Source organism: Alosa pseudoharengus, unplaced genomic scaffold, assembly GCF_046254945.1.
Source record: "Alosa pseudoharengus isolate Yale_2024_CS ecotype anadromous, Long Island Sound unplaced genomic scaffold, YU_APseudo_1.1 YU_APseudo_1.1_scf_8, whole genome shotgun sequence".
Classification (NCBI taxonomy): domain Eukaryota; kingdom Metazoa; phylum Chordata; class Actinopteri; order Clupeiformes; family Clupeidae; genus Alosa; species Alosa pseudoharengus.
Genome location: NW_027468870.1, coordinates 36,582,442 through 36,594,124, shown reverse-complemented (window position 1 = coordinate 36,594,124; position 11,683 = coordinate 36,582,442). Strand labels below are relative to the sequence as shown.

Sequence of the window (11,683 nt, the reverse complement as noted above, 5' to 3'; positions counted from 1 at the left end):
CTATTTCTACTTGTGTAAGACCTAAACATACTGTATGGTGAAGACGTGATCATTTTGTTTTTAACATTGTTTTGACTAGGTCAGTGGTTCAGTTACAATCAGCACAAAATCGCACCAGAACCCTGGACCAAAGGTCCCACAATCCTATTCGCTGACGCTGTTGCCTGTTGGTATATCCGCTTTCTTCCCGCATTCCCCAACCTTGCGTTGACGAGTGAACATGGCTACTGCAGCTGAGAAAAACAGAGGGGAGCTGCAGAAGGAATTGGTCTGTGCCATCTGCCTGGACTATTTCAACGACCCAGTGATTTTGAAATGCGGTCACAATTTCTGCCGTGTGTGCATCCTTATGCACTGGGAAGAAAACGGTGGCGATGATATTGGTTATCAATGCCCGGAGTGCAGAATGGTAGGCTACTGTATGTGGCTGAGGCTGTTATTTTGCTGCCTGCTGTTAGTAACAGCTAGCCAGCTAGCTACATGTTGCTATAGGATGAAATGGTAGTTAAAGTTAATACATGACATTTCGTGTTCACTAATGCTTAAGAACAACCACTTCTTCTTTAAGTTTCTTGTGTGCTGTCATGATAAAAGAGCTGTCGAACACAGTGGCCAGACAAAGCTCTCTTATTGCAAGCAATCTAACGGTAGTGCTGAAGTGTTCCTGCAGCAATTTGGAAGTTGATGCATTGTTAGCTTGATGGGGAAAGGGCAAGTAAACATTTCCAATCGTGAAGTCAACAAAAGGTTTTGTTGTCGGCGCTAGTTGTTGCCATTCTCGGTAACATCTGGATGGAATTGAATGTGATTCTAACGCCATCTCTGTGTTTTGTTTTCTATCTGTAGGTATTTGGTAAGATGAGCTTTACCAAGAATTACCTGGTCAAGAATTTGGTCGACAAATTAAGTGAATTTGACTGTCTGAAGACAGTCAAGCCAGCTGCCCCATCAAAGTCCATAAAAATGGATGGGAAATGTGAGAGACATAACGAGGAACTGAAGTTGTATTGTCACAGCGATAGTAAACCCATCTGCGTTGTGTGCAGGGAGTCGAGGGCACATAGGTAAGCACAGCAATCTTGTCAAGCTTTGTCACCAGTCGTAGAGAGATGGACCGAGTCCTGAATTCTTATACAGGCTAGTTTTCATTTCTGGTTATGTTGTAAGTGTAGCTAATTTGCAAACCAAAAAAAGTTACATAATTGTTTAACATGGCTACTTATCTTCTTTTTTTCTATTCGTTTTTTTTCAGACACCATGAAGTGGCGCCTTTACCAGAAGTCATTGAAGACATGAAGGTGGGATCACAGTTTAGTTTGTTTCATTCAGTAACTTAAAGTTTTCTGACTTTTTTCTGATTTTATTTCACCAAATCCTAAGGAATGAGTCTTCTTCTGACTTGTCATACTGTTCACTAAGCTGACTAGCATCCTTCAGGTGACCAGAATCAAAATAAATACAACCTTTGCTGTGTTGAAATGTTACACTTTCACTTCCTTGTATTACAGTTGTATGTAGTCATTTACATAGTTCTTTTTTTCCAAGATGATTAGCAGTGAAGGCGTACTATGAATCAGGGCTTGTCCCCTTGGAATTCAATTAATAGCCTTGGCATCCAGTCCTTCCTATGCTGTAGCTGTTTCAGTGTAACAGTCATGTAATACGTGCACATCCACCTCCCTATTATTAAGCTTAGATACATTCTTTAGGTTTGTCTTGGATGCTAGTAATCAGACCTTTGAGAGTCAAACATGTTTGTAGTGTGTGTGTGTGTGTGTGTGTGTGTGTGTGTGTGTGTGTGTGTGTGTGTGTGTGTGTGTGTGTGTGTGTATGTACGTATGTGTGTTCAGTACGTGAGGGTAGGTCACCAGCGAGCAGTGTCACAAGCACTCGCCATGTGATCTAATCTGTCTCACAACTAGTTATCTGTTAAATACAGATTATAGAGACTGCTTTGTATTTCCTATTGTGAAATGGCTGCAGACAACCCTATTGTGTGACGTGCTGTGGTGTGTCCTCTGTGTGCAGAGTGAGTTGAGGATGAGGCTTATCAAGCTGAACTGGCAGAAGTCGATGTGTTCAAGAGTGAAGGCCATTGACGAGCAGGCCAAGAATGATGCCAAGGTAGTCTGCAAACAAAGGACATGTTATGTCTACTCAAGAAATATGCTTCTGTGTCACACTTTGAGAAGTTGTTTTGCAGTATTTGTCTTGCAATACGTTCCAGAGGACATTTACATCATTGATGCACTTTAATCTAGCAGATGCTGTAAATTCTGTGTGAATCTAATTTTCTGAGGCACACTTGAAAACCTCCCCTTCCTGATGCAGATGAAGAAGCAGGCGTTGAAGGAGAAGATTGAGGAGGACGTGGGAGCGATGGTACAGTTCCTCCTGGACGAGAAGGACGATCTCCTGGAGAGTCTGCAGGCAGAGGAGGTGGCCACTGTGGCTTTGCTCGACGACAACCTCAAGCTGGTGAGCAGCGAGGAGGTGTCGGTGGACAAGGCCATCACAGACATCCAGAACCAGCTCAGCGACTCCGCCAACTTTGAGGTCGGGCTACAGCACTTAACTTGGTTGTGGTCACATTGGTGATGTTTCTTTCTTCCTCTTTCTTTCTTTCTTTCTTTCTTTCTTTCTTTCTTTCTTTCTTTCTTTCTTTCGTTCGTTCGTTCTCTCTCTTGTTTTCTGTCTCTCACTCTCTATCACTCTCTCTTGCTCTCTCTCACTCTCTCTCTATCTATCTATCTATCTATATAAAACTCTATCTCCTCATTCCTCTCTTTGTATTTTTGTTTAGTTTAGCCAGAGGAGTATACTACGAAGCGAGGTTACTGGCTTACCCAGGTAACTTTGGGAGTAACCGCTGATCTCAAAACAATGTCACTTCAGAAGCAATATGTGCAGTTAAGCATTCTTTTGGACATCAGCAGTTACTCCTGAAGTTACCTAGCCAGTAACCTTGCTTCATAGTATATTCCTCAGGTTGTCATGTACAATGTTGTTATTTTGGAGTTCAAAATCATAATAATCCTTTTTTTCTGTCTATGTCTCCACAGGCCATTCGGAAGTTGTATACCAGGTGGGTTCAATGGTACTGAACTTGCTCCCTTCACAGAGTCATTAAGTGTGCCCTTTTGTGCTTGGTTGTGTGGCCTGACTGAAGATCCTCTAAAACCCTTTCCCCCCCCCCCCCATAGTCCATTTCAAGGAAGTAGCTCTGTGACGGCCACCAACTGTCCCCCAGACTGGACCGAGTTCACAGGACCATTCCAGCTCATCATGTGGAAGAAGATGATGCATGTCTTACATACAAGTGAGTGTGCAGCATCCCACTGAGCTTCCACTACTCACCCTGCATACAATCAAGTATCAAGTAAGGCACGTCAGTGATGCTGAAAATAGACTGTTAGTATATTGAGATAGTCACACATTTAGTCTATGGGAGCCAAAGGCTTTATTCCACCATCCCCCTATTGGATGTAAACAGTGGTCAGGATGTGTCCAGATGGTATTGATCTGAGTGTACCACTGGCAGTTTGTGTCTTGGAGCTCATGTCATGCGACACAGTATTCGGAGTACCAGTATCTCTGGAGCTTTAGCTGATCATATGTTGAGGCCTGTGTGTCCACTTTCTGTCCAGTGAGTCAATGTAGAGCAGCAGTTCAGTGGGACATTGTCCACAGTGTGCTTTCTAGAACGCCTACATCATCCCTCGACACTAAATACTACATCTTACTCATCTCCAAGTGATCCAGCTTTGCTTCCCCTCCCTCACAACACACAGCCACCAGCCCTGCCGTGCCACTTTTGGCAGAGAACTGCATTAGTCATCTACAATATGCACTCACTCTCTCTCTCTCTCGCTCTTTCTTTCTTTCTTTCTTTCTTTCTTTCTTTCTTTCTCTCTTGCTCTCTCTCTCGTTCTCTATCTATCTATATAAAACTGTATCTCTTCATTCTCTTGTTTTTTTTCCTCTATCCTTGTTTATCTCTATTGTTTTGTCTATCTGTATCTCTCTTTCTCTCTCTCTTTCATTCTCTCTATCTCTGTCTCTCACTCTCTCTCTCTCTCTCTCTCTCTCTCTCTGTCTCTCTATTTCACTCTCTCTTTTTTCTCGCAGTGCCTCAGAATCTCACGCTGGACCTGGACACGGCGCACCCCTGCCTGGCCATCAGCGACTTCGACACCAAGGTGGAGGAGGGCCGCACGCGCTCGCAGGAGGCCGACGTGCCGCAGCGCTTCACGCGCTTCTTCGGCGTGCTGGCCACGGCGCAGTACTCCAGCGGTCAGCACTACTGGGAGGTGGACGTGCGCGACAAGGGCGTCTGGTACCTGGGCGTCACCACCGAGTACAGCAACCGCAAAGGCTTTGTCAACCTCTCGCCGTCCGCCGGCTACTGGAGCCTGTGCCTGCAGGACCGGCTGTACGCCAACGAGGAGGACGCCCGCATCCCCGTGGCCGACTACTGGAACTCGCCGCGCGTGGGCGTCTTCCTGGACTATGACCGCGGCCGCGTGGCCTTCTACGACGCCGTCACCATGAAGCGCATCTACGCGTTCAACGCCTACTTTGACGAGCCCGTGTCCCCTTTCTTTAGCCCAGGGAAGAATGACCCCGGCAGCCGGCTCCAGATCTGCCACTACTACTGAGGGGGGGGGGGGGGGGTGGTGGAGTCTGCTGGCCAACAACGTTTAGGGTTTTTAAAAATGCTTAACAGAGCCGCAAACGCAGGTAGCGGAGGCAAGCACAACTCCTCCAGGATGTACCTAGTGTGTCTCCGTATTTTACATATGAGGAGAGTTGTGACCAACAGCTGCCCTGTGTTTAACTCTTAGGATGTGCAGATTTTTCTGGGCTGCGATGCAGTTGCTTTCTAGTGCTTTGGATTCCCAGAATGCCACGATATCAATGGTCTTCGGACTAAGTGTTTTTATTTGAGTTGGAGTTGGAGAATCCATGTAGCCCTACAACCACAATCAGGTAGATGTACTGCAAGTCAGCTTTTGACTTCAGTGTTTTTGTTACTTTAAAGAGTTAATTTCAAATAAATCAGCTACCCCTTACATTTATATTTTCCTGTAATTATATTCATTTGCCATTGAAATGTTATTGTAAATAATTGGTTGTGCACACTATTTGCCACAATTTAAATATTAGCTTATTTCAATTCTTTTAATTTCATGTTACTCATAGTTTTATTTTCCTGGTTACAGTTTTATAATTTCATGAACTGTATTTTTTCCTCTTCATTACTTTTCAGTTTTGTGTAGACTTTATTTACATGAAGAAACAAACATTTGTAAGTGCAGGCACTGGAATAATCTTTTAGTTACTTAATGATTGATGATTTTAGGATACAAGGCGTTTATGATGTGCACCAATACTATTTATAATAAGCCTTTTCCTACTCCAAGTTCCAAGGCGTGTGCGTTGGCGTGTGCGTGCACGTGTGTGTGTGTGTGTGTCCAAATTCTAATGAGCTATCTCATGTTTATCAAAGTTTTTTTTGATTTGGGTGTCATTTCCTGAATCTTCTAAGATTAGTAGCTATTGTAATAGCAACCGTGATTATATGTATATGATAGATAGACTTTGCAGACCTCAATTACAGATATGAAAGAGTTTCTAGGGAAGGCCACACAGATGAGTGGCATCTGAAAGTACACAATGTACAGCAAATCCATTTATCATGTATAAAGCTATTTGTTAAACTGTTCCTTGGAAGACTATACATTTCAAGACACTAAAATTTAGTAGCAATAACTATGAAAAGGAAACTTATCCCAGGAGTATTTATTTTGGGTTAATGATTGGATGGCAGTGTTACTATGGTTATTCCCAACCTTGTCCAACAGAGAGGGGAAAATGCGTGCAAAAATAAAACAACCTGTACACATAAAGGAATGAAAACCTGTAATTGCCATATCCAGTCCAAAGCTTCCCAAGCTTGTTTATCCACAGACATGCAAAATTGTACCATCACTAAAATATCCATGCTTTGTTTTCACAAAATCAAAGGGAGTTGCCAGTACCAATGTGCAGTCTAATAAAGGAACTTTTCCTTGCAAAGGAGAGGAACAGCGCACCATTGGTGCACCTCTAGTTTCACCTGTGTGTGTGTGTGTGTGTGTGTGTTTTGTGGGACCACAAGCCTTTGACTCTGTTTCATGGAAGTCATGTTTTATGCTCATATTCACATTGTCAAAACGGCCATGTTTTCTTAACCCCTCCCATCAAGTGACCGGGTCTGGCACACTAGTTCCCTTTAAATGTGCTTCTTTTCATATTGTATGTTTTCTAAGCCTTTCCTCCAGATTATGTTTTATGGCTGTTTTTTTGTGTTGTAAGTGCCCTGCCACAAGGTGTATTGGACATGTTATGCCATTGTGAAATGTTGCTGAAGGGGTGGGGTAGGGTGGGGGTTGCACATCTGAACTGTGAACATTTTAACTTGTGTATGAGAATTATGCTTTAGTATAAATACAATATGTAATGAACCATAACGGCAATTTTATGATTTAAAAAATAAAATTTAACTGGAGAAATGTATGGTGACTATATGTGATAAAACATAACTTTGGGTACTGTAAGAGAGCTGTGTAGGGTTGCTTCAATATTCTGCACACAAGTAAACTATTTTCCCTTTTATGTGGTAGATTATATTGTTGTTCCACAATCCCTGGCAGTTATGACAACACAAATCAGACACAACAGTAACCAGCATGGGTTTGTCAAGTGTTTAATATGAACAATCTCTTACACACAATGGTAATCAGCCAAAGGAAGTTGAACACGCAAGTGAGTTTCTGTGTGCTATACACAACCTCATATTGACAGACTTGATTCTATGTTAAATTATGACATGTGTTTTCCCAGACCAATCACTATCATGCTTTGTACAAATAGAAAAACAAATCAACACTCTGGGTAAGAGAGGTTATTGGAGCATATACAGCTACTGATAAACACAGCACCCAGCAGTTAATGATGCCATATAGGAGCACCTTAGGAGTATACTAGAAAACGAGAAAGCAGAGGCAAAGGTTTTTTTTCAGAAAAGAAAATTCAAAGTAATGAAGTCCACCAGGAACACCTCTGTCAAATTGTAAAACATTTCTGGTTTTGGGCTCAACACCCCACAAATCTCGCTTTGTAGTCTACTCCCCTGGTCTAATGGGGTAGCTAGTTTCACAAAGGGTTTACAACTTGCAGCCAAACAGCTGGTTAAATCATAATCAACATGCAAAGAAGAGAGGACCACCTGCATGGATATATGTGTATATACTGCAGTTAGCCTTTGTATTACCACTAGTCTACCAGCAGCTTTTTGTACAAGAACATAATGCAGTGTGTATCTGTTAAATTGTGTGTATTTATTTATTTATTTGTTTGTTTCCAGATAAAGGTCCATTTACAAACAAGTACCTGGGCAAAACCAGTGGTAAGCGTGCATTGAATCATATCAGAACAAGGAGGCTCTGTGAAAACGACTGTGGGATATGTTAAAAATAAATAATTATCATAATAACAATTGAACAATACTGGCACATTGCTGGTGTTTTTTTTTCTGCCACACTGTTAATTACTGAATCAACATACGTTTTATATATAATATATATATATATATATATATATATGGTGAAAATATATACAGAGAGACAAACATACATTTACTTAGCGATAATCATGTTTGTATATTTTCAGTTACAACCAACCAACCTATGACAACATTTGGCAATGTTTTCTTGACACATTAAAGCAAACAGTTCTTATAGGCTGGGCATGTAATCTGTCATATGCCATCAACATATGGATATGATGTTTGGCAGAGAGGAAACAATTTCAAATAGAGGGATTAGAAAAATAATTTATAGAAGAGAACATGTAGAAAAGGAAGAAAGAAAAAGTTTTTTTTTCTTTTTTGGCTGTTTTCTGATGTATATGTTTCAAAAACAGCACAGAGCCTGAATGTGCATCATGTTGTGCTATAGAGTGTGTCTTCAGTGTACAGTACTTCACCCAGGACATGGTCAGTCCTAAGTCCAAACTAGCACATATTTACACACGCAGCTGCCCTAAACACTGACACGGCTGATCTGATCTGACCTCTTCATCAGGTCAGACCCTGTGGGGGTAGGATATGCATGTAAAGAGAGGACCATTGGCCTACAATAAAAAACAATCTCTCTGGTGAAAGAGTGTGTTTTATTATAGACCAGTGGCGAGGACCTTCAAGTAGCTCTGTGACTGTGTCGGGTACATTTATATGTTTATATACATATACACACCTATGCATATGTACAGATATATTTCTATATGCATTTAGATACAAATACACATCAATTACACAATTACTGTTGTACTTATAGGATATGATAAAAGGCCCTTTGGATTTCCCAAGGAGCAGGACATGAACTGATAAAGAGAACAGTTTGGTATGTATGCTGCACTAACATAGCTACTCACAGGGTGCAGTCTGCCATGTTAGGGGTGTCACAAAACCCTCAGTGAGGACATTTTGCACTCTGTATAACATGTTATTTTTTTCCAAACCACATCTGTGCTTTTGTTGGTAAGATTGCCTTGTATATGTGACATAATGATGACATTGCAATCCAATCCACCATGACAAATGTATACTTCCTGTTGTTGTCTCCATCAATAAGTCAATGAAAGTGCACATGCTGTAACTTGATAAAATCTGTAGTTGTGTCCCTCCAGTCCTCATTGCAGATGCAGGAGATCTAAGTGGCTTCATGGAGTGGGCAAAACACTGTAACTGAGAAAGCAGAGGAGAGAGAGACTCCAGCGCCCTGTGAGGTGTCCGGCCTGCCTGTTGCCTGCCGTGCTGTCTGTAGTGGAGGGGCCCTATTACTGCAGGGGCCCACCACCCTACTGCAGGTAGCGGTAGACTTTGAAGCAGTGGTTCCCAGAGTCGGCCACCACCACGTGGCCGTCCGACGTCAGAGCCAGGCCCTGGGGACCGTACAGGGGGTCGGCGCTGGTGTTGATGTAGGAGAGGAACGACCCTGAGCTGTCAAACACCTGTGGGGCACCCAAAAGAACAGGCTTTATTTATCGAAATTAACAGTACACACATTTGGAGGCTTTGGAGCATAGCAAAATAACTGCTGTTTTGGTCATTATACATATTATAAGTAGTAGTAGTAGTAGTAGTGGTGGTGGTGGTAGTAGTAGTAGTAGTAGTAGTAGTAGTAGTAGTAGTAGTAGTAGTAGTAGTAGTGGTAGTAGTGGTAGTGGTATTAGTAGTAGTAGTGGTAGTTAGGGTGACCAGATGAGAATGGGTAAAATTCGGGATGAGGTGCGGGGGGGGTTAACATGAACTTCAAAATTAGTATTAGTAGTAGTAGTGGTAGTAGTAGTAGTAGTGGTGGTAGTAGTAGTAGTAGTAGTGGTAGTAGTAGTAAAAATGATTAATTATTTTTCACCAAAATGATTAATTATTTGTATTACAAAATTGAACTGTCTGACTGTCAGTATCATGTGAACTCGAAATTTGAAATAATAATTACATCAAGTGTCATTATGAAATGCGCTTCAACATCAGCAACATCGAATCAAATCTCCTCGTGGCTGCTTGAATAACAAAAATTGTTAATTATTTTTATTCAGAAACTGAACTGTGTGACAGTATCAAGAGAACTCGAAATTAGAAATAAAAAAGAATTCAATTATCAACTCAAATGTCATTATGAAATGCGCTTCAACATCAGCAACATCGAATCAAATCTCCTGGTAGCTGCTTGCGCGTGCACTCTCCTCACTCACTTTCATGAATGATAAATAGCAATACGTGTTTTCAAAATTCGTGCCTTGCCGCCTACGTAGCCTACTGCTCAGCTGTCTCTACCTTATTGTACGGTCTATAGTTGTTGTGTGTGTGTGTGTGTGTGTGTGTGTGTGTGTGTGTGTGTGTGTGTGTGTGTGTGTTCTATCAGACAATAACTACTCGAGAGTCTGCTTTTTAGACTTTGCTCTAATTTTCGGGACAATTAGGGCAGGATTTGGGATTCGGGACAACTGCTTGGATATCGGGACTGTACTGAATTTTTCGGGACGTCTGGTCACCCTAGTGGTAGTAGTAGTAGTGGTAGTAGTAGTAGTAGTGGTAGTAGTGGTAGTAGTGGTAGTGGTATTAGTAGTAGTAGTGGTAGTAGTGGTAGTAGTAGTAGTAGTAGTAGTAGTGGTGGTAGTAGTAGTGGTAGTAGTAGTAGTGGTAGTGGTATTAGTAGTAGTAGTGGTAGTAGTAGTAGTAGTGGTAGTAGTGGTAGTAGTAGTAGTGGTGTTGGTGGTGGTGGTAGTTGTAGCAATAGTAGTAGTAACCCATGCATGACATAACATACCTGTATCCTGCTGTTTCCCCAGTCTGCGACAATGATGTTTCCATTGGCATCCACCGCCACACCTGTGGGAGCGTTAAACTGGCCATTCCCTTCGCCATGGGAACCAAATTTAAAGAGGAACTCCCCATCAGCATTGTACACCTGAGGACACAGGTTCAAGATGTACATAAAATAAAATAGTGACCTCTCAAAGCAAGGAGTATTTAACTCTCGATTTGATGATCTAATAATAATCTTACTAATAATAATCTTACACCGTCACATACACACAAATAGTAGTGTAGTCAGTCACCATATATTCGTTGTATGGGAATAACAATGGATCAGAAAGAAAAGGTCCAAACTGGTGAGAGCATACTGATGTGGGTCTAGTGCCTACAGAAACAGGGAGACTGGAGACTTGGCTAAAACATGCACCATGTTTGGGCTGTTAAGATTGCCTCAGGATATTAAGACAACTCCCTCACTTCTGCCACTGTGCCTTTAGAATGACCAAGGAGGACAACTGAAAGCTGAAAGCATTTGATGAAAGGACTACTGGTTGTTCAAGCATGTTTTGCATGTTGGTTGTACAGACTTGTCTTCAGCTCATAGGTAATAATAATAATTAAGAAAGAAAAATGCTGTGTACCTTCACAGAGTGATTGTGGAAATCTGTCACCAGGATTTCATTCTTGTTATTCACAGCAACAAAGTGGGGGCCTGTGTGGACACAAAGAGGAGTAGAGAGGAGGATGAACTTGGACGTCACATGACCTTAACAGGAAATGGGACCCAACAGACCCTTTGTGAAAATCATTTGGAGTTGCCGAGGTCAGGTAAGGTTAGTATGACCAACACTGTTATTGGCACCACAGTTATTTGCATGTGTTGCAACACCAGAAATGTTGCATGTTGATTACAATTTGTCTTTCTTTCGCATTACCTGATGATATTGTGTTTAAATGTTTAGATATAACAGGCAGATGAGTTTGTTATTTCCACAAAAATCACAAAAGAATATGCTTGTGTTTCAACATCTGTATCTCCTCTTTGTAGGGGTTCCACAGCACTCATGATTTTTGTGATTTTCTTTTTTCAACACAAGACAATTAGAGGGATGAGAGGTTAGGAAGAGCACTTCACGTCACGCTAGAACGGGACATACAGTACTTCATACTTACTGAAGGCTGCACCAGATTTACTAAGCTTTTGCTCCAGTGCAAAGTTTGCACTACTTTTTTCTAAAAGGGAATGGGAAGAGACAAACAAGAAGTGTGAGGTGAGAAGTGTGTCGTGAGGCTACTGAGCGAACACAGTGAGGCACACTT

The 11,683-nt window shown here is 41.8% G+C and overlaps 2 protein-coding genes across 6 annotated transcripts in view; one reads left to right on the top strand and one right to left on the bottom strand.

The window, feature by feature from the left end:
• Nucleotides 1-215: 215 nt before the first annotated feature.
• Nucleotides 216-6,511, top strand: trim47 (tripartite motif containing 47). 2 transcript variants are annotated; one of them, XM_076274652.1, is made up of 8 exons: nucleotides 216-409; nucleotides 847-1,064; nucleotides 1,253-1,298; nucleotides 2,029-2,124; nucleotides 2,332-2,556; nucleotides 3,063-3,085; nucleotides 3,204-3,319; nucleotides 4,129-6,511. In XM_076274652.1, the coding sequence occupies exons 1-8, from the start codon at nucleotides 221-223 to the stop codon at nucleotides 4,656-4,658; spliced, it is 1,443 nt and encodes a 480-aa protein (XP_076130767.1). In that variant the 5' UTR covers nucleotides 216-220; the 3' UTR covers nucleotides 4,659-6,511. The 2 variants fall into 2 exon arrangements, with proteins under 2 accessions (XP_076130767.1, XP_076130766.1); XM_076274651.1 differs by having other exon boundaries at nucleotides 3,063-3,097.
• Nucleotides 6,512-6,732: 221 nt separating this feature from the next.
• The window catches only part of trim3b (tripartite motif containing 3b), a 31,802-nt gene continuing 26,851 nt past the window's right edge, over nucleotides 6,733-11,683 (bottom strand). For 3 of the 4 annotated variants that reach the window (XM_076274821.1, XM_076274820.1, XM_076274822.1), the window contains 4 exons: nucleotides 11,537-11,596; nucleotides 11,005-11,075; nucleotides 10,374-10,514; nucleotides 6,733-9,054 (listed from right to left, as the gene is read on the bottom strand). In XM_076274821.1, the coding sequence (XP_076130936.1) occupies nucleotides 8,902-9,054; nucleotides 10,374-10,514; nucleotides 11,005-11,075; nucleotides 11,537-11,596 (425 nt within the window). In that variant the 3' untranslated portion in view covers nucleotides 6,733-8,901. The remainder of the gene's footprint in view (nucleotides 9,055-10,373; nucleotides 10,515-11,004; nucleotides 11,076-11,536; nucleotides 11,597-11,683) is intronic. The other variant, XM_076274823.1, reaches the window with a different exon arrangement.

Bases quoted from the DNA above. Each gene is read 5' to 3' on its own strand.
- trim47 (XM_076274651.1), top strand. From the start codon at position 221: ATGGCTACTGCAGCTGAGAAAAACAGAGGGGAGCTGCAGAAGGAATTG. The intron at 410-846 runs GTAGGCTACTGT...TTCTATCTGTAG, and splicing joins AATGCCCGGAGTGCAGAATG to GTATTTGGTAAGATGAGCTT. The intron at 2,125-2,331 runs GTAGTCTGCAAA...TTCCTGATGCAG, and splicing joins AGGCCAAGAATGATGCCAAG to ATGAAGAAGCAGGCGTTGAA.